Source organism: Nicotiana tabacum, chromosome 1 (genome assembly GCF_000715075.1).
Source record: "Nicotiana tabacum cultivar K326 chromosome 1, ASM71507v2, whole genome shotgun sequence".
Taxonomy (NCBI): domain Eukaryota; kingdom Viridiplantae; phylum Streptophyta; class Magnoliopsida; order Solanales; family Solanaceae; genus Nicotiana; species Nicotiana tabacum.
The window spans coordinates 200,896,710-200,923,029 of NC_134080.1; the positions used below are offsets into that span (position 1 = coordinate 200,896,710).

Sequence of the window (26,320 nt, forward strand, 5' to 3'; positions counted from 1 at the left end):
TTTGGCTTCCTCATTATGCTTAAATGACCTCTATAAAAAGATAAACTTCACAATCTTGCAAACTTTATTCCCATATGTTCTCAAAGTCTCATTAGCTCTTTCAATTTCTCTGAATTCTCCCTTCTCTTCTACTAGCTCTTACTTCATTATCAACATTCTCCATTTTCTTGAATTTTTGTATTATAATGGCTAAGACCTCTAAATCGGTTCCCCATAAAGAAAAAACTTCTTCATTTTCTTGACCGACCAAGAGCAAACCGGTAGTGCCCCTCGTATTTAGGAGTGCATTCCCCCGCCATGTGAAATAATATCCGATTTCAAGATCGAGAAACATGTATCGACACTAGGCCGATGTGAGCCCACGTCTCGATATGTCTGTTTGATAACCAAGGACAAGCTCATGCAAGTAAAGGAGGACTGTAAGTGGGAGAACAAAGAAGTAGTGATCCCTTCCCCCGAGGTGGATATTACTACATATAAAGCGGAGTACTTAAGCATGTATACCTACCCATTCACACTAGGCCCTGCAATTCTAGCTCAGGGTCCCATATATCCAGTTATTCTTGACTTTTGCCAATGATACCAAGTGACATTTGGCCAGATCTACCCTTCATTCTAGAGAATCATTTATTTGATCAGGTTCTTTTCGAGTCAGGTCGAGGGGATGCCTTTCACCCTCGAACATCTGATCAGACTGTACAGTCCTCGACTTTATCGTGGCGTCTTGATAAAACTGCAACGCCAATCCTTGAAATATCTCTTCTCCAGTATTGACAAGGACAAAGATTAAGGGTGGATGATTCGGTTTGTCCTAGTCAGGACCTCCAACCTGATTCCTACTGATTGGATGTCGTTCCGTTCCCCGAGGAGTGGAACATGAAACGTAAGTACATAGTAGGTTTATACCCTACTTTCTCTTCTTTTTCTCGGCTTTATCCTTTCCCTTGTTCTAACCCCTTTCCGATGGCGAAGCTATTGCTTGGTTTCCTGGTGGGGTCCCAGACCTTGAAGACTGGGTACGAAAACTGGCCTCCGCTTCATCGTATTCGGAGCGTTGCTGGCTAAAAATCATGGTGAGTTTTATTTTTTGTTCACTTTTACTTCTTTAGTGAAATACTTACTCCTTTTTAGTGCAGGTCTCAGAGATGCCGTTACTATGCAGCCGGCTGGTGAAGAAGAGATATCAAATCCATCCAAGGAAAAGAAAAGAAAAAGGAAGTCTCCTGCAGATTCCTCGAGGTGAAAGAAAGGCAAGGCTCGAAAGCCCAAGGCCGATACCGTGGCCCTATCCCCGGAAACGGCTCAACGCCTTCGGGATAAGGAGGAAGAGGAAGAGGATGATGACTGCCAGCTGGTAGCTCGGGAAAGAGGAAGCTCTGATGCTCAGAAGGCCGCTGAACCGACGATGACGGAGGCGGTTCAATCTCGAACCGAAGAAATTTTAGAGGGGAGCTCGAGCAAAGTCCCCAAGCTATCAGGCAAAAAAGGTGCACCTTGTCCCGAGGCTCTTCAAAGACAGGGTAATAGCCCAAGTTAATCACTTGTGGTAATCAACATAGATGACTCGCCGCAGGGCCCGGTGTTTTCTAAAGGTCAATTCCAAGATGCTCGAGACATGGGGACTCCCGATGTGCAACGACTCATGAAGAGAATGATATTTTTCGGGAGTGTCTCACGGGAATCGAAGAAGGTCCCAATCCTGATGCCTCGTTTATCCTTAAGGAAGCCGAGAAGCTCCTCAAACAAGTAAGTTTTGTCTTTCATTATTTCGATTTTAATCTCCACCTTTCTGATTCTGACCTCCTTTTCTTATGAGAAGGCCGCGTCATTTCACCGACGAGCATTCGCCAAATCTCGGACTGAGCTTGCCCGATGCGAAGCCAAGCTTAAGAAAATCTCGTAAGAGAGGGACAATCTTAAAATCCTCTATGTTAAGAATGGGCCAAGTTTGTTGAAAAGGTAATATAGCCTTTGAGGGTCTATTATGTACTTGTTTGTTTTGATGACTAATACTTTTAATTTTGCAGTTTCATCAGAAGGGTGAATTGGTGATGCAGCTTCGAGAGGAGCTTAAGATGAAGGATGTCGATACCTTGGGGTCGAGGCAAGGCATGGACAATCTTGTCTTTGAGAAAGAAACTCTTTGAGAGTAGCTGGCTTCCCTCGAACACCAGTTTCAAAGTGTGAAGGAGGAGAGCCTAGCTCGAGGCCGCGAAATGGAGGAGCTTAAAGCTAAATTCGCTGCTGAACTGGCCAGGGCTAAATATGACGCTGAGGCAATTATGTCTTCGTACCGAGCCGATGCTAAAGCAGCTAATACTCGGGCAAAGGAGATTTCTTCTATGGCAGAAGTTAAGTTATCAAGTGCACTTGACCATGCTAGGAGACAGTCCCGGAGGGTAACCCTCAAGGAGGTACATGCTCGCGGCTTCGATCTCTCAGCCAATATTGAAAGGGCGAAGATTTTGGAAGAAGAGTCTACCGCTCTGATTTCTGATAAGGATGATTTGGCTAGTGGCTCCGAGAGTTGAGGAGACGAATATGAAATCCCCGAGGGTGAGGCTCTCAAAGATACGGCTCCTGAGGATGCGACTGCCAGAGATGTGACCCCGAAGTAGTTTTAGGTTTCCTTATTTTGTTTTTGCACAAGTATCCCTTGTGTAAATATCTTTTGTAATCATTTTTTGGAAATACAAGAGGAACTTTTTATCTCATCTTTGACTTGTGATGGGTTTCATATTGTCTTTATTTATGGTATATTTCGTTCGTATAACTTGAATGATTGGTTCGAGAATTGGTTTGGGCTCGGGATATAATGGACCCTTAGATATTTATCGATAGATATAATAATCCTTGAACTAAGTTTAAATTGATCCGATGTGAGCTCGAGATATCGTGACTCTTGAGTCTCAGTCGAGTGAGAACAGAGTCTCGAACTATAAGTTTTTTCGCCCTTAAGCCTTTCGAGGTTGGCCCTTGGGCTCTTATATATCGGCCCTTAGGCTCTTTAAGTTAGCCTTTAAGCTCTTTAAGTTGGCCCTTAGGCTCTTTAAATTGGGCCAATTCGGCCTCTAGAATGGCTATATAAGTTTTCCCTCATTTCGGCTAAAAGACTTAGTGAAAATTTAGTTATACCTTAGCATGTGTTTTTGTACCCGTTGGGTTTTTCGAAGGTTCGACATGTCAGGACCTTGTTTGTGTATTGATAATTGAATACCTCTTGAGGTTTTATCGAGATCTGATGTTATCGAAGCCTTTAAATTATTCGAGGGCTGAATTTATCGAAGCCCATTAAATTATTCGGGGGCTGAATTTATCGAAGCCCATTATATTTTGCTTTTGCCGAGGGTAGCCTGATTTAACCAGTTTTTACAAAGTGTTTGAAGGCCTTTGATTTATAGCAGAAGTTGGACATTTCCAAGCTACATTATTTAGGTCGTAGCCTTTTCACATGACCGTAGTCTTTAATATGGCCGTAGCCTTCGGGTATGTCACTTGGACTTGTTTCCCAATAACTTTTTGAACTTGATTGAAAATTTAGCCCCCGAGTATATTGGCCTTGGCCTTTTTTTTTTGAGGGGATGCCTCTTTGAGGTCTTATGAGTCCGAGTTTTTGGTAACTCGGATGTATTGATTGTCGATGACATTCCTTGAGTATTCGGGGGGTGCTTTTATGCTTTGGCTCTTGAGCCATTTCCCATAGGATTATAAGTATAGAGCTCGTACAATAGTAGACATTTTTGAGACGTAAAGTGTTTTTGACATAAACATTTCAAGTAATTTGATATATGCGTACATGTTTTGATGTTGGGCACGGTTCATCTGACCGTTTGGCCCATTGTTTTCCTATTGAGGCCCTCTTAGGTGTGAAGTATTTTTCTTGAAAATATAACCTCCGGGGGTGATGCCCCCTAGTATTCAAGGTTGATTGAAAAGAAGTATTGGATACTGTTGGGTTCTTCTTAGGTAGCACATAGTTGTTCCCTCATTAAAAACCTTGTTGGTAAAACCCATTTGGGACAAAATCCGATCTAAGGGAAAAATAGTGCAACACATGCTTTAAAACCTAAGGCCTTCGTGTAAAAAACAATGCCTTCAAGATCGTATGCCTTTGATAGATTCGATCGAAAATATGTAACGAGTTAGTTTTGAACTCAAATAGACAAAAGGATAAAAACATACCTTACCAGTAGTATCGTTTGAGTAGTGACATGTTCCAATTGTTTGGCAGTTGTTCACCTTTCATCGTGCTGAGTTTGTAAGATCTTTTACCAACAATCCCGAGGACTCAATACGGCCCTTCCTAGTTCGGTCCCAGTTTTCCTTCATTCGGGTCTTGAGTATTGAGGGTGACCTTTCGTAGAGCTAAGTCCCCGGCTCCGAAATGTCGGAGGTTGGTCCTTTTATTTTAGTATCTTTCGATCCTTTGCTTTTGCGCGGCCATTCGAATAAGTGTTGCATCTTGTTTTTCATCTACCTTCGAGGTATGAAGCAAAGGCGGGCTCGACAGATATCGCTTTAGTTCTTCTAAGTCTTGCTGACATTCCGGGGTCTACGCGAAGTCCTTTTTCTTTTTGAGCAAAGAGAAAAAACGGTGACTTCGATCCGACGACCTCGAAATGAATCGACCCAAGGTAGCTATTCGCCCCATTAGCCTTTTCACGGCCTCCACACAATTCATGATCATGATATCCTCGATAACCTTGATCTTATCGGGGTTAAGCTTCATATTGTATTTCCTCATGATTGCAAATGTTTCCTGCAAATGAACTAAATGGTCCTCTGCGCACAGGAACTTAATAAACATATAATCAATATTAACTTCCATTATTTTTCTTATTTGTTCTTCAAACATTTTGTTAACTAGGCGTTGGTACGTAGCTCCTGCATTTTTTAGCCGGAAGGGTATTACGTTGTAACATTAAGTTCCAAATTTAGTAATAAACGAAGTCTTTTCCTGGTCCTCCGGGTTCATCTGAATCTGATTGTACCCGGAGTAGGCATCGAGAAAAGTTAAGGTCTCATGGCCATCCATGGCATCGATCATGCGATCGATGCTTGACAAGGGGAAAGAATCCTTTGGACATGCTTTGCTCAAGTCCTTATAATCTATGCACATTCTAAGTTTATTTCCTTTTTTAGGAACTACAACTACGTTGGCTAACACTCGAGGTACTTTACCTCCTGAATAGATCCTATTTTAAGAAGTTTGGTTACCTCATCTTTTATGAAAGCATGCTTTACCTCGGACTGAGACCTCCTTTTTTGCTTTACCGGTTTGAGCCTGGGGTTGGTGCTTAGCCGATGCGCGGTGATTTCCAGTGAAATCCCTGTTATATTTCTCTCTCCGGCATAAAAATGACCTGCCCCAGCTCCTCGATAGTTGATTTGGTTGCATCGAATTCTTCGGGAATGATGAAGGCTCAAGGAGTAAGGAAATCCTTATCTTCGTCTTTGATTACTGTTGCTCCGACTCCATCAAGGCTGGAGGCGGTGATTGCTATTTGGCCGCCTATTTGCTTTTGGTGCTCGATTTCTTCGAGGCCAAAGGTTCTGGTATCGGCACCACTTCCTTGATTGCGAACATCTCCTTTGCAGGATGTTGCTCTCCGTGGACTATTTTCACTCTCTCCTCCATTGGGAATTTCATTATCTGGTGAAGAGTTGAAGGTACCACCCTTATATTGCGTATCCATGGTCTCCCGAGGAGTGCGTTATACCTTATGTCACCTTCGATGACATGGAATCTAGTGTTTTGTATGGCCCCGGCTACGTTTACTAGCAAGATAATCTCTCCCTTTATTGTTTCGCTTGCCATGTTGAAGCCATTTAGGACCCGGGACGCAGGTACAACCTAATCTTGCAGGCCGAGTTGTTCCATGACCCTCGATCTGATTATGTTTGTTGAGCTACCTGGATCCACTAAAACACGTTTAACTTGAATTTTATTTAATAGGATAGAAATTACCAGGGCGTCGTTGTGAGGCTGAGATATGCCTTCTGCTTCCTCTTCACAGAATGATAAGATGTCCTCGGGCACATAGCTCCGAGTCCGTTTTTCTCTGGTGATTGATACTTTGGTGCGCTTGAACACATGTCGTTGAGGAACATCGACTCCGCCAATGATCATGTGGATTACATGTTGTGGTTCTTCTTGTTCATTTTTCCTCGCATCTCTCTCTCTGAGGTGATTCTTAGCCCAATCATTTAGGAATTCTCGAAGATGGCCCTCATTGAACAAATGATCCACTTCTTCCCTTAGCTGTATGCAATCTTCTGTTCGATGACCATGTGTGCCATGATACTTGCACATCAAATTTGGGTTCTTTTGATAAGGATTAAGTCTGTAGTGGCTTGGGACACTTGGTGTCTTTGATTCTCCCAATAGCTGAGACAATCCCTAATACATCTATGCTGAAGTTGTACTCTGATAATCGAGGGGCCTGGGCAGGGTCGGTGTGCTTATCAAACCCGTTTTTATTCATGAGTCCCCGAGAACTTTGATCTCGATCTTTTCTTCGATCGCTCTGAGGAGTGTTGCGGCTCTGGCCACTGTTCCTTCGGTCGGCATATAGCTAATACCGTTCTTTGTTGAATCTTGATTCCCGATCTGTGTCCCTCGGGGGCTTAGCTACGAATCTGTTAGGATGAACTGAACCCGAGGGGGCTCCCAACTGGTCATCCTCGACCCTGATTTTTGATTGGTAACGATTGTGCACATCTGACTATGTCACAGTTGGATACTCGATCAAGTTCTGTTTCAATTGTTGAGACGCGAGCGAGCTCCTTTCATTCAAACCCTGCATAAAGGCTTGTACTGCCCACTCATCGGAGACTGGTGGTAATTACATTCTTTCCATCTGAAATCGGGACCCGAACTACTTTAGCATCTCGTCGTTCCTTTGCTTTATTTTGAAGACGTCCGATTTTCTCATGGACACCTTTATGGCCTCGGCGTTTGCTTTCACGAAGGCGTATGCTAGCATAGCAAATGAATCAATAGAGTTAGGAGCTAAGTTGTGATACTAAATCATGGCTCCCTTTAATAATGTTTCCCCAAATATTTTCAACAAAACTGACTCGATTTCATCGTCATTCAAGTCATTCCCTTTGATCCCGCAATCGTATGAAGTAATATGCTCGTTAGGGTCAGTTGTCCCATTATACTTGGGTATATCAGGCATGCGAAACTTTTTGGGAATGGGCAACGGGGCCGCACTTGGGGGGGAATGGTTTTTGTATGAACATTTTGGCGTCTAAACCTTTCAAAACTGGAGGTGCCCCCAGTATATTTTGGCGTCTAAACCTTTCAAAACTGGACGTGCCCCCGGTATTTGGTCAACACGGGAGTTGTAAGTTTCCATCTTCTTATCGTTGTCTTCAATTTTCTTTTCCTCGGACTCGATCCTCTTAGTAAGCTCTTCGAGCATCCTTATAATCGTGGGGTCAGTCCTCAAGCTACTTTCACCGGGCCTTTATAGTGCTGGCTCAGCACGCCGAGAATTTACTGGTTTAGTTGTATTTGGAGTTTTATTCTAACTCTGAAGCTAAGCGATGGCGATTTGCTGAGCTTGCAACATCTCGAATATCACTTGGAGGCTGACTACCCCTTCTTTCATTCCTTGTGTTCTTTAGCCACCGGACCGGGCTTCCCTGCATATATCTCCTTCGGGGTCCACGCCTAGATCTGCATTCAAAGCAATGTATGAACTAATATCAACAGGTTCCACATTTAGCACTTCCTCTGGGTTTATCGGTGGTACACCGAATTTTGCGTTGTTGTTTTCTCCAAGACCTTCGTTGTCATGAATGGGAGCGTTTTGTGAGCTAGACATGTTTCAGCCTGAGAATCAAAAAATCTTGACAAGAAAAAGTGTAAAAGCAACGTGTGTAATGAAAATCAGTAAAGAAATAATTACTATTATCTTTAGCCCCACGGTGGGCGCCAAACTGTTTATCTCAAAAATATGAGTGAAAATTAAATTTGATTAGTGGTTTTAAAGATATGTGATTTAGTTCAATACCAATTAATAATCAAAAAATATGAAGTAGAAATGAAGATAGAAGTGAATCAAACCAATGTTACTTAGCAGCAGTGACCTCGAGCTTAGTGACCTCGAGGTGGCTTAGGGCAGTAAGAACAATTAAGTAGGAAAAGCAAAGTAAGAACAATAAAAAGGACAATTCTGATGAACAGTAGGCAAAAAGTAGAGAGTATATTCTTCACTCAATGATAAGATGATGTTACAAATGATTGGGGTCCCCTTTATATAATAGGGGAATCCCTAAATAAGGTATATTTCTATTTACAGTAAGGAATATTCTTAGTACAACTGTCTAACCGCCTAGTAAGGAATCGTACAATCCTATTCCGGGATTTGCGCCATGATCTTTGGATGTGGCAGGAATCTAGCTAATTCTGTTACAAATCCATAACGGTACTATTTCGAGGTCGAGCATACTTGGCCTCGGTATTCCTCGAACTCCTATTTCCGGGCATTGCACTTTGTCTTCGAGCTCGAGTCTTATCCACCGGTCTCGAACTCGACCTCGCCCGGACTCGGACCTAGGACGGAACCTCGAGCCCATAAATCGGAGGCATATGATTTTAACTGTATACAATGAGCTAATAAATAAAATAACTAAAATGGTACATATAATAAGTTGGTTGATTTTCTCTTATTGTATGACCCAGAAAATCGAAAGCATTTTAGTCTGGACAAGCGACCACTGGATACCAATTATATCTCATTCAATCTAGCTATCTCCAGATTATTGATCCTTCAATTTGTCTTGCATCACATCATAATACCACTTATCTTTTATGGAAAATAATAAGAACCACTGGACTTATAATTGCGTAACAGACCAACTCTGAAAAATTGCTTCATGATCGGAAAAATACATAAGTTTCCGAAAGGGAAATTTTCGTTCTTATACCATATAGGAAACTATATTATCAAATATGTTCATAGTTTGCATATTACCTTTCATGTTAATAGTATTTCTATAAAATATATACAATGCATTAAATAAGGAATCATTGTAGTTGTAGGATTCCTTATTTAGGCGCGCTAAAAAAGGGGAATTAAATATTCTTCCAGATCTTTCACAACGCAAATCACGTACAATAACAATTATCGTCGGCTTCGTTACAAAATTTTTGTATTCTGTTTTTGCGATACACTCTGTTTCAACATTTTCTCTGATTTCACAAATAAAAAACGACCAAATCTTCTACAATTCTTCTGCAACAAACGCAATTATGGCGAAAATCCCAGTTATGCTACAACTGAATGGGAATTGGGATAGCTATGGGAGATTTAGAGAATTTCAGGTCGATGACATTGTAGTCGATGAGGATGCGAGTTATAGTCTATTGATTTCTACAATAGCACAGCAATTAATGATTGATACATCAGAAAAAATTATAGAAATCAAATACATTGTCAACGAGCATTGTCCTCCAATGGAAATTAGGAACGATATGGGTGTTCGTGTATACATGGAGACGAAAAAGGAAAACAAAAATTTAGGATCATATCCGCTATGTATAACTATTCGCGATTTCAATATGGAATTGAGTATCACCAATGAGAACACAGCTGCAGGTGTGTGATGTTATTTTTTCTATGAAATTCTGGTACAATGTCAATAAACTATACTTTATCTACATTTTATCTACAAATAAAATACATATATATCAGTATGGATTACAGAATATCTACAAAATTTCTACATTTATTCTACAATAAAACTACATATAATTTGAAAAATTAATATGAAATATTGAATTTCAACCTTTCTACAAATCATCTACAAAATTTCTACAAACTAGTCATGACAGTATTTATATTTATTTTCATGTAGGTTCGTCTGGAATACTAAAGTTACTTGATATGCCAACATCTCCTGTTATAAAGGAATATGAAAGTATAATAATAACAGATAGTACACCAAATTCTATTGAAGTTGGACAGGCATACCAAGACAAGGAAACAATTGCAACTGCAATGAAGCACTATTCTGTCATGCACAAGTTCCAATTCAGGGTTAAAAGATTTAGTGCTTAAAAGGTATGAACATATGAATAGTCAAAGATCATTATTTTTTCAATTTTGTAGTTTATTTGTAATTTTTTACTTCTTCAGTTTTTCCTTGTGATAATGTTTAACATAATTGTAGTTGAATTGTAGTTATGTTGTATATAGATTGTATAATGTGACCGTTTAAGCTAAAACAGTTTTTTTTCTTTTTAAATCTAAATTTTAAACCATTGTTTAAAATGTATTTATTTTGTAGCTACTGGCTGATATGTATTGGTAAAAACTGTACATGGCACTTCAAGGCAACTAGCATAAATGATTCTGCAATGTTCAAGGTCAGAAATTTCGACAGCCAGCACACATACTCTTTAATGGACAATATATTCATACAACGCAAACCTACTGCCATGGTAGTTGGTAGCATGGTTATTCCAAAATATTCTGATCCTAAGATAATTTACACACAAAAAGACATACAATTTGACATGTTGTCTGAACACGGCGTGAATCTAATCTACATGCAAGCCTGGAGAGCAAAGGAAAAGGCTTTACAGTTTTTGAGAGGTCATCCTGCTGACTCCTATAACAAATTGCCTAGTTATTTGTATATTCTAGAGAAGACTTATCCGGGGTCTGTAGTTAAATTGAAGAAGACATACGATGATTGCTTCTTCTATGTATTTGTTGCGATTTGTACGTCAATTAGTGGTTGGAAATATTGTAGGCTAGTTGTAGTAGTTGATGAAACCTTTTTAAAGTCAGCATACATGGGAATAATGCTAACAGCCAGTACAATGGATGCAGCAGGTACTGAAGTTTTATTGTAGAAATATTGTAGTTTGTATGTTTTTTGTAGTACTTGCAGATTAATTGTAGATATACTGTAGAAAAATTATAGTTTGTATATATATGTCTTCTTCTGCATTTTTCCTGCAGTCAATTAATTGCTTCTTGCCACATAATGTAGGTATCATATTACAATTGGCATATGTTGCTGTTGATTCAGAGAATGACGCATCATCGAAGTGATTTTTTGAGCAATTCAAACTCGCGTATGGTGAAAGACCAAATATGTGTGTTGTTTCGGATCAAAATGAGAGTATCTTGAAGGCAACATCTATTGTTTATCCTGGCATGCCACATTATTTTTGCATGTGGCATATTTGGACAAATATACGGGCAAAGTTCAAGAAGGGACATCTTAAGTTAAGTGAATTATACTTCGCCACGGCACTTTCATACACCATTGATGAATTTAATGAAAGGATGTCAAAGATTGAGGAGATTGACCCCCGTGTTAAAGCATATTTATACGATATTGGCTATCATAGATGGTTTCGAGTACATGCTACGGTGAACAGAACTTGGACTATGACATCAAACATTACAAAGCCCTTGAATGCTGTAACAAAATATGCAAGAGAGCTGCCGATAGTAGAACTATTAGAGTATATGAGGACCCTTCTTGAACGTTGGACGAAAGAAAAGTTATTGAAAGCAAAGGGTACATTCACATACCTTGGGTACAAATTCAACAAAGAGTTGGATGACAACAGAACATTGTCGCACAAGCTTAAAGTAAGATCTGATTATTTATTGAATCAAATTAATTTAAACATGACAATGTATATATTTTGTATATAGTTTGATTTTAACCGTATATGAATTATTTTTTTGTTTGTAATGTACTCGTAGGTGAGGGGTTCAACAGACTACATCCATACAGTAATAGATGGTGTAAGGCGCTATATTGTTTGTCTTGAAAACAAGAGATGTAGTTGTGGGCAATTCCAGCTTGATGAACTACCTTGTCCACATGCTTTGACTGCTTTAAGACACAAGGATGAGTCTTTTGAACAATGTTGTTCTCCTTATTACACAAGGGCGAACCTCTTGCGTACTTATGAAATACCAGTAAATCTCCTGCCTGATGAAAGCAAATGGAATGTGCCACAACATAAAACTGAAGAAGTAGTAAATCCACCTAAAGGAGGGAAAAGGCAGCCAGGAAGACCTCAAAAAGAAAGATACAAAACATATGATGAAATAAATTCAAAGAAGTACAAGGTTTCATGCGGCAACTGCAGAGGAGAAGGGCATAACAAAAGATCTTGCAAGAATGCACCCAAAAAGAAATAAAATTTTATGTAGTTAACAGAATATTTCATAAAATTTGTTGGTTAGTTCTGGATAACAGATTTTGATGTGTAATTGTTGGTGTTATCATAATGTAGTTAGTTAGTATTTTTCTGTATTGAGACAATACTATCATAGATTGATTTGTTTATGAATGGTTTCTATATATATAATCTAGAACTTTTTTACTATCTATGAAATCCTTTACATAGTTGTTAATGTGTTTTTGCAGTATATCTATAATAAAACTACAAAAAAAATACATTATTTGGAATTTACAGAGTATATACATTTTAAATCAGTAGAAAAGTAGTTAAAAACTTAAAATATTGTAGATGAAGTATTGTTTACATTCAAAAAATAAATATAAAAGAAACAAAACACACTTTTAAATATAATCTACAAATTATATACAAATACAACTACAAAAAATCTACAATATCTGTAGCTGACATAATAGGTAGATTAAAATTCAGGTAGAAAGAAGCTATATGGTGAAAATAATGTAGATGAGGTACTTTATACATTCAACAAATTGAATTTAAAAGAAACAAAATGTTTAGTTACTGATTTTTACACATTATCTACAAAAAACCAACAAAATAACTACATATTTTTTCGTTGACAGAATAACTGTATAAAAATTCAGTTGAAAAGGATTTATATGCTATAAATTATTGAGAGTGGTCAAATGTAACCATTCCAAACACTAGAAGAGACGAGACGAGACACAGTTGCATATGAAAAAATAGAATCTAACTGATTCACTTACGTAGCTAAATACAGATACACTAAGAAAAAACAGAATAAATTGGAGTCTGGAGAGTGGAAAATTTACTCAATCAATTAACTCTATAAAAACAGATATACGTATCTATTTTCCGTGGCAATATACATGTTCCACTATTGTAGGACGAATCGTGTACATTGACACAACTTACTGACCCTGCAAAAATGCCAAAAGCTATATCACTGTAGAGAATTATAGAAGAGAATCAACACAACAGAGATGCCAATGATGATTGGAAATGCAGAGACCAAGTATAACGCTCCATATCCCTGCATGAAATTGTCCCTCGTCAGAACCAGCTCCAAAAGAAGCGGTAATGAGAGCAACATATCTGGCAATGTTTCACAATTACAAGTGCATAATCTTATTCAATTTTACTTAATAAGCACCTGATATCACTTCATTAAGCACATTTTCCACTAAACTGATAGTCGAGAAAATCTTCAAGAAATTGCTATATGATGGAGCTACATTACAAGGCATATGAAAAGATTTGAGGGCTGAAGCCAAAAAAAATTCTCATCTACCAGCTTAACTTGAATTTAGTCTAGGTTGCACGGACTCTTCATTTGTGGTGCCGCGCGGTGCCGCACTTGTGTCGACACGACACCGACACTAGTATGGGTGTGGGAAACATACCGAATCTGGCCAATCAACATTAGGTAATTTGACTACAAACTACTAAGAAATTAGAGATAAGATTTTGCATTTTGATTTCTCAAGACAAAAGCGACCGTAGATTTCTAGATGGCTACCTACAACTTGAGAACAAAAGATTGAGTTACCGCATTCAACAACCTACATGTAAGTTTTTCACATAATGTCTCATAATTTAGGCATATTATTATAGCTCTATTTTTAGATATAGCCAAATCCCACCACTTGTATATGTATACCTAGATCCGTACCCCGAATCTTAAAATTTAGATCATGAAGGATCCGACCTCTAGATCCACACCCGTATCCAATATGCACACCCCAGTCCGAGCAACTTAGGATTAAGCCATGACTTGAAAACTCTTTAAAAGAAGTGGGGACCTATTAGTTTTGACAGTTGTTCCAACAATAACATGTCAGATTGCTCCATTTAACATATTCCACGATGTTGTAAGCTAATTACCGGAAACAGTAAGTGGGATTACACTGGGTATGTTGTCGTTGTGTTGTAAGCTAATTACCGGAAACAGTACATAGCCTGCCTTATGAACAATCATAACAAAAGGGATAACCAGAGAAAATGTCTTAAGAATTATTTCGTCTACTAACCAAAGCTGGAGGAACATCTGGCTCATCACTCTCAGCTGACTCGTCAATCTCAGCTGCTGAATCCCAGTCAATCTTGAGCCGCTTAGCAGCCTCTTTTGGATCGATACCAGTGTCCGTGGCTTTTGCATACAGGGATCTGCCAGGCTTATTTTGCTTTGTAGCTTCAACCTAAATCCAACAAGAATGAGTATAACTACTAATTGGCTAAATGATGAAATTGGTGCCACTACAAAGACATCGCATTTCCAGAGGATGTAAAATCAAGGAGTCTCGTCCGATTTCAAGAAATGAAAAAGAAATCAATATTATCTGCAAATGGAATTCTCCAGATCAAGTAAAAGCTTAATACATGAAAAAAATAGTACCGGTGTCTGAAATTTCCAAAAGAAAGAAAAGAACAAAGAAATGTATACTACTCCTATTTAGAAAAGTTGCAGCAAATGGTTTGAGAAAGATAAAACTATCCTGAAATCTAAAGTTGAGGAGAAACTATCCAACCAATAAATCATTGTTACAAAAATTCAAATGCAATAAATTTTCCTTTTTATCAGAGTATCTGACTTTGAGCATGAAAGGTTATATTCAACACCATGGACTATAGATGGCTTAGAATTTGCCTGGTAATAGGCGTATCCGAACAAAGTATCCCTAACAACACCTCCATTGCCTGTTAGGATGACTTTAATTAAGAAAAAACTTGACTCTCGGGTCAAATTTATCAAGAATTTGAGATTTCGCTCTCCAAGAAGTTGACATCCCTCTTAAAAGAAAAAAAAACATTGAACTTCTTATCAGATGTAGTGTCATTTACTTTTAGCTAACTCTAATAATAAGGAGTCTAGATATAAGAAAAGTAGTAACTTTTTGATATTCTATGAATTTAAAATGCTAAGCAAGAGTCTTGAGTTATACTATTTAACAGTATACTATTGAGTTATACTATTTTTTTTTGTCCTTCACCACTTCTTACCCCAATATTTAGTAAGTTTATCTGATTCTGTTCCTCGTGAACCAACATACTATACTAGAATGGTTTATGTCTGCATGAATGTGCTTCATGAAGCAGATATTGTGATTGTCAACCTAGTATTCAATGCAGTTGAATAAGATGAAGTTAAAATACCAGAACATTTACTGATGATTTTGAGTTATAATAAAACCTAGTCATGCATTAGTTGGTCCAATCAAGCTATGGGAGAAATCAAGTAACCTTATCAGAGCATTTATTTTCTCCTCCCCCGGCCTCCCCCCCCCCCCCCCCAAAAAAAAAATAATTTTTTTCCTGCCCCGCTATGCAGAAACGCTAGCCCTATCACAAAATGGGAGCTGGATTATGTGCATTTACCATCATGTTTAATTGTAAAATTATGCCAAGAAGAACGTTTGAAGTCACAGTAATACCTCCAAATTAGGCCATGAATTCATCTCTTCCGCCAGCATCTGAAGAGCAGCAAAATCTTTTGGTACTTTTCCTTCATTGATCTGAAACCAAAATAAAAAAAACAAATAACGAAGAATTTAGCAAGGCCTTGGGAAATATATACTTAGAACCATAGACTGCAACACTAATAAGCACTCTAAAGACAACCAAAGCCTTTATCCCTGATCAAGGAACTTTAGAAATTCAATAATACTCACTAAAAAAAGATTCTTCTTTTACATTCAAATAAAAACAATCTGATCTATAGCTATGCATATAAAACTCACTGAGAATGTATTAAGGTGGACAAAGCAAGAAAAAAAAAAGAGCTTCTAAATTTTTTGCTATTCCGCTGTCTCATTTCATGTGGCACATTTACTTTTCAAGAGGTCATGAAATCTTCGACACAGTTCTGCAAATAATATGTTTGCAACACGATTCACACATTTCAAAATTCACACTCAGATGATGATGTGAGATTTTCCATACTGAACAAACTTTATACACATTTCAGTGAGAAGTCAAGTGCTTTCTTCCATTAGTAATAAAATATTTAAGTCATATTAACTCATTCACTCTCGAGAGCTAGTCAAATTGTACCACATAAAATGGGGTGGCATGCATGGTTAATATAATAGTTATTCTTCCTTGTGAACATCGATAAATTTTCTTATAACTTATTTTTTTGACTCACTGACTATTTAGGTTCACTTATTCTCCAAACTGCTAGTTTAACTCCACTATCACATTGTTACAAAGATCCACTTGCTTACAACAAAAAGTTCCATTCAATCAGATTTTTTTTTTTTTGGGGAAAAGGTCAGGTAAAAGAGTTATTAATAAAGTACCAAGATGTTATTATGGTACAGAAATACATTGAAAAAAAGGAAAGCTTAGTATGGATCTCCATACAACTTCAGTTTAGTGCTTAAATTATAAAAGAAATTCATGGAAGTAAATTATGTAACGCAACAGTGTAAGTTGAGTTATTTGTTGTAGAGTAATACTAATACCAAAAGTAAAAAGAACGTTCTCCTATACATGGGATGTTGTAAAGTAATACCAAAAATAAAAGAATGTTCTACACTTTAAACATTATTCTGAGGGTGATCACAATCAATTCTACAGATTTTAGGACAAATTGTTTCGAGAGATATATGAACGACCAATCTTTTACTAAAGCTTAAATACAACTAGGAACAGGAAATTGTGTTATAGACATATAGCAGTTACCCTACCAAGCACATAGAGAGACATTTTCTTAAATAGGTAATATATCAGAAGAAATCCAAAGGGAGTATAGACCTATAGACCATCAAGTAGACATAATCAGAGTGCAAGATCAATAACAGATGTCGAAATATAATTTTGCCAAACAGTATAAAATGAAACCCTAAATAATTCAACACAACCCCTTGTTAACTTAAACTTTTCCCAGCAGTAATTTATTTCAATCTCGTTTCGCATCATTGTTAATGCCACATACATGTGTAGTTCACTTTATTGTCACTAGGGTTTACATATAAATCCACATACATTCTACAAGAATATTCTTCTCGTACTATGATGTAGTTGTGAATTTGATCGACTACTCCAACAATATCAGTAGAATTTTGCGGAATTAGTTGCTCTGACTACAACTTCTATGCTTCATGAAACTTTAATCTGAAGGACATTGTGGTAACTCCCAAAGATCTTGCAAAGAGTGTTAGTTTCCTTTTAACTTGGCCTGCCTAAACTTGCTCATGTTGCCGATCCCAAACTCAACTAGTGGAAAGTAGTGGTAAGTTGATACCCAGTGTAAAGCTAGTCAATTTATGATGACTCTCAAACAACATTAGGTTCGTCTGGGACCGCTATAAATAGTGAAGATTCATATAGTTGACCCCAACTAACTTGGGGTTGATGCGTTGGTTGTTGCAGTGTTAGTTTCATTCGTCTTCATCATGGTTTGGCAGATACTAAAAGTAGTATTTAGTTAAAGGGTTGGTTGCATAGTTGGTTTAAGGGATCTTATACAGAATAGAGTTAAGTTTAGAATTAACATCACAAAAGTTTATTATATTTCAAGTAATGCAGAATCTTCCCTAGCTATCTAACTTTTACCATATAGTATGACACTTCCATTTCTGATGTAGTAGCACTAATCTCAAACCACACCCCAGGGAACAAAAGTGGAAATTTTCCACTCTTTTTCCCCTTGTGACTTGAACCTCCAAAATCATGGTTAGAAGTGGAGGACCCCTTCCTCTTACTCTTGTTTCCCATATAGCATGATACTTAAAGGAGTTTGGTATGATTTTACATCTTATCTTTTCCTTTTCCTAACTATGTTCCCCCTTTGGAAGTATTCCTTTCCTTTCTGCTGTATTATTCCTCAAAAGTTACCTCTCAGAGGCTTGTGGATTTACCACATCACAAGAACTAATAACATGATCGACATGCATTCTAACAGAGATTGCTTAGATATGTTATAAGATGTTATTGAATTTGAAAGAAATATGAGAATCTAAGCCAAAACCTGAGGGGTAGAGTTACTTGATACCTTTATTGGAAAACACTTAAAGGAAATATTTCCACTTGCTCTGCAACACTTGATGAAAAGATGTTGAGATTCTTTTTGCTTACAAAACCTATTGATTATACAAGGTCCTTAATGCAGAAAGGACAGTTTCAGCAGTTCATAATGAACTGTTCTCCATATAACTTGTCTTTTGGTGGAAAACATTCTTACTCAAACTGGAAAAACACAAAAAGGGAAGTGGAAAGAAGGGGGGGAAATGCTGTTGAAGGAAGAAAAAAGATGAAGGAAAGAATGAGAAAATGAAGGGAGTAATATGAAGCAGTGACAGAAGAAGGAGAAATTGTGGTATTGCTTCTTCAGTGAGAACCTCTCATTCAGTTGAGCAATTTCTGTAATCAACGTGATTCAAATATCCACCTATTTCAGTGCACAATTGAAGCATGTAAAATAATATTTCCTAAAACAAGTGTTAACATCAGTTTTCGTTCTTTTAATATCAAGTCCTGCTTTGAAAGTGCTTCCTGAAAACTTAAAGTCTTGAAAACAAAACGAAAGAACAAACTGTATTCTTTTTCTTACCAAGCAGCTCTTAGTTGGCAAGAGAAAAACTACAAAAACATCTCTAGAACTCTTATACGTTTAATATCCTATTGCACGTATCAGAGGGTCGAAAAAATCTTCTCCATCAACTCCAATATATTACACTGTAAATCCTTCTAAAACATTATGTTGCACTTGCACTATTACCTAGCTGACTTCTATCTTGTGATCTACTTTATTAGATTCTTCCATTAAAAGGTCCGGAACTTTTTCATTTGCTTAGAACTTCCCTTTGCAACTGCATCAGATTAAACACTTCACATTCAAATGTTCTACTCGTGTTATTTATCAATTTATCAGTTATGCATCAATCGCAATCAAATGATCTATTCTTATTAGATGTCCTATATTTCTCCTTTTAAGAGATAACCATATTGTAGCAACAATATGCCGTCATAATTCCAGGTCACACTTTCAGGACCAGATCATAACTTTTTAAGCAGCAACCAGAAATATAGTTCAGGAGCAGAAATATAGTCGTGGTTCCAAAATGCCATATAATTTGGTCAGCATTAATCTGAGGTATTTGTAGAGCAGACTTACTTCTTCTAAAGCAGCAGCTAAGTCATCCCTTGTTGGAGCATTTTCATCGTCGATGCCAAGCAGCCGCCTCCTCTCAACGTCCCTGGGGTCTTCAATCATTATAGTCAATTTAACCTGTAATAAACCCAAAAGAATAGGTCAATCGAGAAACGAATTGACATTTGAATTACCCGTTGAGCTAGTTAACCAAGACAGTTTATCAATCAATTAATCACTACTCCTCAATCCCAAATTAGTTGGAGCTGACTATGGTAATCTTAAGTATCCATTCCACTCTATGGAGATCCATTTCATTTCAACACTAAATAATTTATCTTTAAGGGCAAGTTAAGATTCTTTAAAACTACAGTTCCCTAAATCTCACACTTACTCCTACGTGGACGCCTGGACCTAATGTAACTAAGCTTCAATCCAAGCTAAGACAATTGTTGTGGTACTAAAAAAAGGAGATCAACATCTTTCATATACCAATACCATTAACTAAAGAGACAATGAAATGTGCAAAAAGCATTTCAAACTTAGTACATGTGGTGAGTTTAAAAAAATAAGTGATCTTTCAAAATAAACTGAGAGCTTAAACAAGTCGAAAATTCGAAGGGCGTGTATGGAGGTCAACGAAAATGTTCACCATGAACAATATAAAATCTTTCTTTCAAGGAAAATATTTTTCATTAATGGGAAAATGACTTTCTTCACTTATGGGCTGAAGTCTCAGGCAGCGTGAGGAATGTTCCATAATATGCGCAAGCTGAGATGGAATTCCATTCTAACTGAGGGCTTGCTTCTATTAGACGTGGAGTTGGTCAAGGGACTGTTGTTGGTCAAGTAGTAGAGGGTATCGGCCATAACCCGGTTACTGGTACAAGTAACATGAAGAAATGTAGTCATTCTCCTTTTATACATAATATCCCATCCCTAACTCCGTATAACTTACTTCAATCAATACTTTGACATTATTGCTACGTTTTAAAACTCAAAAACTACTGCCCAAAACGTTATCCTCAAACCTTATCCCACATTTTGCACAAATACCATATGTCACCAACCTTTCTACCAAACCAAACATTCAAAAATGATGCAAAAAATTGTTATTTGCAACCAAAAAAAAAACATTACCATACATGCCAAATGCACCAAAACTAAAAGAAAAATTCATAAGGGGTTAAGGAAAATAAAGCCACACCTCACCGAAGAGCATATCCCGATTCCTCTTGAGAAGCTCCAAAACCTACAAAAAGATACAATTTTGAACAACCAAACCACATGTATAACAAGAGAATTGGGTAAATTAAGCAAAAAAGTTTATACTCTTTTAATTTGAGAAACGTATTCAAGGGATTGAGGATCTGGGTCATCATCATCATTATCTTCTTCTTCTTCTGTGACAGCATAAGTTGCACTGTCTTCTTCTTTATTCACAAAAAGAGGTCCCAAAGAAGTGCTTCTGCTTAACCGAAACCGATAATTTTGAACATTAAAGAAAGAAAAATGGCGTCGTTGATGAGTAAAAGGTAAGACATAAACGGAGGAGGATAAGAATGGTAGTGATGATGAAGAGGAAGAGAGCGGTGGGAGTGACAGTTGAAGCATGTTCGAGGCCATTGTAATGGCCACTGGATATTTTACTTGGGATAACAAGCATTGCTTGCTGTTAAAGAGTTTAACGGAAAGGATAATAGGACAAAAAAGAAAAATCTGTGTTGATGTAATGAAACAATAAAGAATAATATTGCAAACAATATTATTTCCCTATTGATTTAGGATGAATTATGATGGAATAGAATCACAATCTTAGCCATAAAGTAACAAATCCTAAAATTTCAGTATACATGCATAAAATTCCTTTTTTTTTGTTGATTCGTTACAAATCCTGTAAGAAAAATCCAGTGGGACAAAACCTTGTAAGGGAAAAAGAGTACAACACGTATTAACTCCCGCTAATGAGAACATCGGTTAATGTATTTGAGTCTTTGCATTCCAATCTTGTGCACCATCTTCAAAATATTGTTGGTATAGATTTAATAAACAAATCAACCATATTAACTTGAACGAATATGTTGCACCTTGAAATCATCATTCTTGATAGAGATGTATTGACTTCGTGTGATCTTGTTGCAATCATCATTTCAATATCTTCACATAAGGGTAAAGACTCTTGCTCTCGTATTATCATGCCTATAGTTATAGCAAGATATATATGTGCACAAATTGCACTTAGGGTGTAGTAATTCAGGACCAAGAAATTCTCCAAGAATTGTATATGCTATCAACATTTTAAATCGTTCATGGATTGTCATATAAGTATAGTCAAATAAGCTATATAAATAGACTTTAGATTTACATCAAGTTTTCATGTCATGCCAGACATATAAGAACATGAAAGTGACCGCACACTATTGACTTTATACTTTTGAGTGTTTGAACTACATGTCCAAAACTACATGTCTTTCATATGAAACCAATTCTATTTGAATTTTCTCTCTTCCATTTGGCCAATATTTTGTGTGGCTGTATTCTACAGAATTAAGATCCTCATCTATACTTAGCTCTATCATAGTTGTTATCGACGAACATTTTATATCAGTTTCAACCTCCTTTTTTCATAAAGACATAACATAGAGATCTCTTATTCTAATAAGAGTATTTGCAGTGAAAATATAGTTACTTTCTTTTGGTCAGCAAATGCATATGACATGCTTTGCAATATATTACATATGAATTATCTTTGAAGTTCATATTATCTTATTCGAGGATTTAGATGTACAAATAATAATTCATTCCACGTAACTTTTTCTCAACTGTTTATCCTGTATCTTCCTCATGTTAGAAAAACTAACTTGCTTCCTCAATTTTGTAAACCCACATTTGTGCGTTATGATGTTAAGTAAACTATACACCGCACATCAATAATAATAAGATGAAATTATTTAGTTCCTAACCCTGAACCACATATGAGGGGAGAATGTAATATGCTTTCGTTTATAACGTATAACAAACTGATACAGATAACTTTGTTCTCATAAGCAATAGTTATGGAGGCACTTAATAAATCATTTTGCTAAACCAGCTGTGATGTAAACCAACTTATCAAGATGAACTGTCTTGAATAGAAAATATGCTATAGAAAATATGATAATTATGCTCGAATTAAATTATTGAGCAGGTTACCTCGCAAACATCAGGTGGCAGGTTAATAATAATCACACATGTAACCATCTTATAGATGCATCTTATGTGGTATGTATGGCAGGTGAATGGGCCCATATCACCTTTGATATTTCCAGTATTCATGGGTTTCAATCCTAATATTAGTTGGTCTATTAATTAAAGAGAACAAACAACATAAAAGAATTCGTAAAGAACTTTCTAGTTCTTTAATATTTATCCATGTGAATTCTCTTTTATTTTTGTATAATAGACTTAAATTAATATGGCTAAACTAGTTATGCCAATTGGATAAATTATCACTATTGATACTTCAAGTTTACACCATGATGTGTGCAATTATCAATAATCTCCAAGTTTATTATGATATAGGTTTTTATATCAATAAACTTCTACATTATTGTTGCATACTTTTATTTGTGTAGTACAAACTAGAGAATAAAGTTGTAATGACCCGACCGGTCATTTTACTTTCTAGATCCTCATTCCCCTAATTAAGACTCCTCGTATGTGTTTTTATTATTTTATGACTTGCGGGGATGTGTCACGACCCAAATCCTAACCTGTCGTGATAGCGCCTATCGTGGTACTAGGCAAGCCGATATTTCCAAAATATTTCCAACACTTAACAGAAAATGAGTCAAAATCATTTTTAAATAACAAAAGTTTTCATAAACAAGGTCAAAATCCAAAACACAAATGCGGAAAAATTGCTCCCAAATCCTGGTGTCATTAGGCTCATGAGCATCTATACATCACCAGTCTAGAAGAGAAAGTTCTACGAGAGTCTGTATCAAAATACAAATAAAAAAAACATAAGGAAGGAGAAACAAGGACTACAAACGCCGGACATCTACCTCGTAATATCCAAAGATCGACCGTGCACGATATCAACGCGCACCGTGTCCGAAAACACCTGAATCTGCACACGAAGTGCAGGGTGTAGCGTGAGTACAACCAACTTAGTAAGTAACAATAATAAATAAGGAGTTGAAAAATAGTGACGAGCTACACAGTTGTAGTTCATTTTCAGTAGACTTAACAAGAAAGTAGACATGCTTTCAAATCCGGCAATTTAAGTCAAATCAGTTTATACATGCCAAGTTCAAGTAAAAACCGGATATGATATCTCCAAAAAGTTTCAAAATAGTGACATATAGCAGCTATGTGCAACAACAATGAAAGCAATTACAACCTCTCAAGGCAATAGTCACTCAGTCTTTCTCAATAGCTTATCACTCGGCTCTCAGCCCTCAACACTCACACTCAATAGGTACTTGCGTTCACTGGGGGTGAACAAACTCCGGAGGGGCTCCTTCAGTCCAAGCGCAATAATCCACACGGACAACTCACGTGCTGCACGGACAACTCACATGCCATAATATCATATCAGGATCCGCACGGACCACTCACGTGCTATAGTATAAATATCTGGATCCGTACGGACAACTCACGTGCTATGGTATCAATATCTCACAATGAGGCCCTCGTCCTCACTCAGTCATCAACATCTCTAGTCACGGGCCCTCAGTAATCATGGAAACCAGCCCAAAACAGAAATGATATAATGTATCAACAATGAATAATAGAGACTGAGGTAAAATGTGCATGTAAGACTACGACTGAGTACAAGTGGCAATTAGCAAGTAATTGAATAGGTATCACGGCCTCTGTGGGTCCCTACAGTACCAACACATAGCCTAAACATGATTTCTAATATGATTTACAGTCAATTTTCTATAACACATAGAGGGCATATAGCTAACAACAAGTTATTCAAATTTATAGTTTCACGGAATGGACCGAGTCACAATTCCCACGGTGCACGCCCACACACCAGTCACCTAGCATGTGCATAACCTCCAAAACAATCACAGAACCAGATTTAGAACTAATACTTACCTTAGTCCGATCCAAGACTCTACTCTAATGCGCCCTTGCCTTGCAAGTCGGCCTCCAAATGTCCTGAATCTAGCCACAAGCAGTACAATACAATCAATACGGGCTAAAGGAATCAATTCCACAAGGAAAATACGAAATTATAAGCCAAAATCCGAAATCAGCCTCACGCCGGCCCTGGGGTTCACGTCTCGAAATCCAACAAAAGTCACAAAACCTGAAAGCCCATTCACTCGCGAGTCTAGTCATACCAAATTCATCAAAATCCGACATCAATTGTCTATTCAAATCCCCAAAATCAACTCTCCAAATCCATAGCCTCAAATCCTCAAATTACACCTAAAAAACACACCAACTAGGTGAAAAATCAATGGGGAAACATAATTATTGAATAGATTTAACCACAAGTGACTTACCTAAAAAATCCCTTCGAAATCTCTTTCAAAAATCACCCAATTCCGAGTCCAAAATGTTAAAATGAACCCAAAATCGCGAACCTTAGCATTTATATGTTCTGCCCAGTTAAACCGCACCTACGGACCAAAAATCCACTACTGCGGTCCCGCTTCTACAGCGAATTCTCTGCACTTGTGAAAGTTACTTAACCCACCCCAACTCGCACTTTCGCTCCAGGTCTCGCACCTACGGAGGCTCTTCTGCGGGCCACGATCCGCTTGTGTGGAAACAACCTACACTCCTTCATTCCTCCAACTCCTCTTATGCGCCCTCTTCACCGCAGCGGGAGAATCTTCACACTTGCGATGCCCACTCCGTAGGTGCGATTACACCATCAGTGGAATTTCTTCAACAACTTATCAACTTCAAAACTTGATCCATTAATCACCCAAAATCAACCCGAGGCCCCCGGGACCTCAATCAAACATACCAACACATCTTAAAACACGATATGAACTTAGTCGAATACTCAAATCACCTCAACCAACAGCAAAAACACGAATTGCACATGGATTCAAGCCTAATGAACTTTGAAATTTCCAAATTCTACAAATGACGTCAAAACCTATCAAATCACGTTCGATTGACCTCAAATTTTGTACACAAGTCATAAATGACACTACGAACCTACTCCAACTTTCAAAATTCCAATCCAACCCCGATAGCAAAAATTCCACTCCCGGTAAAACTTCCCAAAAACTCAACTTTCGCCATTTCAAGCCTAATTCCAATATGAACCTCCAAATCACAATACAGACACGCTCCTAAGTGCAAAATCACCCAATGGGCTAACAGAATCGTCAAAATTCAAATTTGAGGTCGTTTACACTTAAGTCAATATTCAGTCAACTTTTCCAACTTAAGCTTTCAATTTTGAGACTAAGTGTCTTGATTCCCTCTGAAAGCTCTCAGAACCTGAACCAACCAACTCGGTAAGTCATATTACAGTTGTAGAGTACAAAAGGAGCAGAAAATGGGGGGAACGTGGCTATAACTCTCGAAACGACCGGTCGGGTCGTTATATCCTCCCCCTCTTAAACAAACGTTCATCCTTTAGCGGGTCTAGAAACATACCCGGAGTCACAAATAGGTGTGGATATCTGCTCCGTATCTCTCGCTTAGTCTCCCAAGTACCATCCTCCACGGACTGACCTCTCCACTGCACCTTCACTGAAGCTATGTCCTTTAACCTCAACTTTCAAACTTGCCGATCCAAAATGGCCACCGGCTCCACATCATAAGTTAAATCACCATTCAGCTGATCCGTACTGAAGTCCAAAACATGAGATGGATCGCCGACATACTTCTGGAGCATTAAAACATGAAATACTAGATGCACACTCGACAAACTAGGTGGCAAGGCAAGCTTGTAAGCCACATCCCCAAACCTCTTAAGTACCTTAAAAGGCCCAATGAACTGAGGGCGAACTTGCCCTTCTGAACCTCATAACACCCTTCATGGGTGAAACCTTCAG

General features: G+C 37.6%; 2 protein-coding genes across 3 annotated transcripts; one reads left to right on the plus strand and one right to left on the minus strand.

The window, feature by feature from the left end:
• Window positions 1-11,117: 11,117 nt before the first annotated feature.
• On the plus strand, window positions 11,118-12,257 carry LOC107817931 (uncharacterized). Its single transcript, XM_075222818.1, has 3 exons — window positions 11,118-11,624; window positions 11,742-12,113; window positions 12,231-12,257. Exons 1-3 carry the CDS (start codon window positions 11,118-11,120, stop codon window positions 12,255-12,257), a joined length of 906 nt encoding a protein of 301 aa, XP_075078919.1.
• A 619-nt stretch (window positions 12,258-12,876) lies between these two features.
• LOC107817932 (ycf3-interacting protein 1, chloroplastic-like) lies at window positions 12,877-20,998 on the minus strand. Of its 2 annotated transcripts, none has more exons than XM_075255879.1 (6): window positions 20,634-20,998; window positions 20,509-20,553; window positions 19,326-19,439; window positions 15,640-15,720; window positions 14,239-14,406; window positions 12,877-13,128 (listed from the first exon to the last, which is right to left on the minus strand). In XM_075255879.1, the coding sequence occupies exons 1-6, from the start codon at window positions 20,925-20,927 to the stop codon at window positions 13,120-13,122; spliced, it is 711 nt and encodes a 236-aa protein (XP_075111980.1). In that variant the 5' UTR covers window positions 20,928-20,998; the 3' UTR covers window positions 12,877-13,119. The 2 variants fall into 2 exon arrangements, with proteins under 2 accessions (XP_075111980.1, XP_016499313.1); XM_016643827.2 differs by having other exon boundaries at window positions 12,877-13,241.
• Window positions 20,999-26,320: the final 5,322 nt, after the last annotated feature.

Excerpts from the sequence above, each read along its gene's own strand:
- LOC107817931 (XM_075222818.1), top strand. The coding sequence starts at position 11,118 with ATGTGTGTTGTTTCGGATCAAAATGAGAGTATCTTGAAGGCAACATCT. Across the intron at positions 11,625-11,741 it reads CATTGTCGCACAAGCTTAAA|GTGAGGGGTTCAACAGACTA; the intron begins GTAAGATCTGAT and ends ATGTACTCGTAG. Across the intron at positions 12,114-12,230 it reads TAAATTCAAAGAAGTACAAG|TTCTGGATAACAGATTTTGA; the intron begins GTTTCATGCGGC and ends TTTGTTGGTTAG.
- LOC107817932 (XM_016643827.2), bottom strand. The coding sequence starts at position 20,927 with ATGGCCTCGAACATGCTTCAACTGTCACTCCCACCGCTCTCTTCCTCT. Across the intron at positions 15,721-19,325 it reads TAGCTGCTGCTTTAGAAGAA|ATCAATGAAGGAAAAGTACC; the intron begins GTAAGTCTGCTC and ends TTTTGGTTTCAG. Across the intron at positions 13,242-14,238 it reads CAGATGTTCCTCCAGCTTTG|GGATATGGAGCGTTATACTT; the intron begins GTTAGTAGACGA and ends AATTTCATGCAG.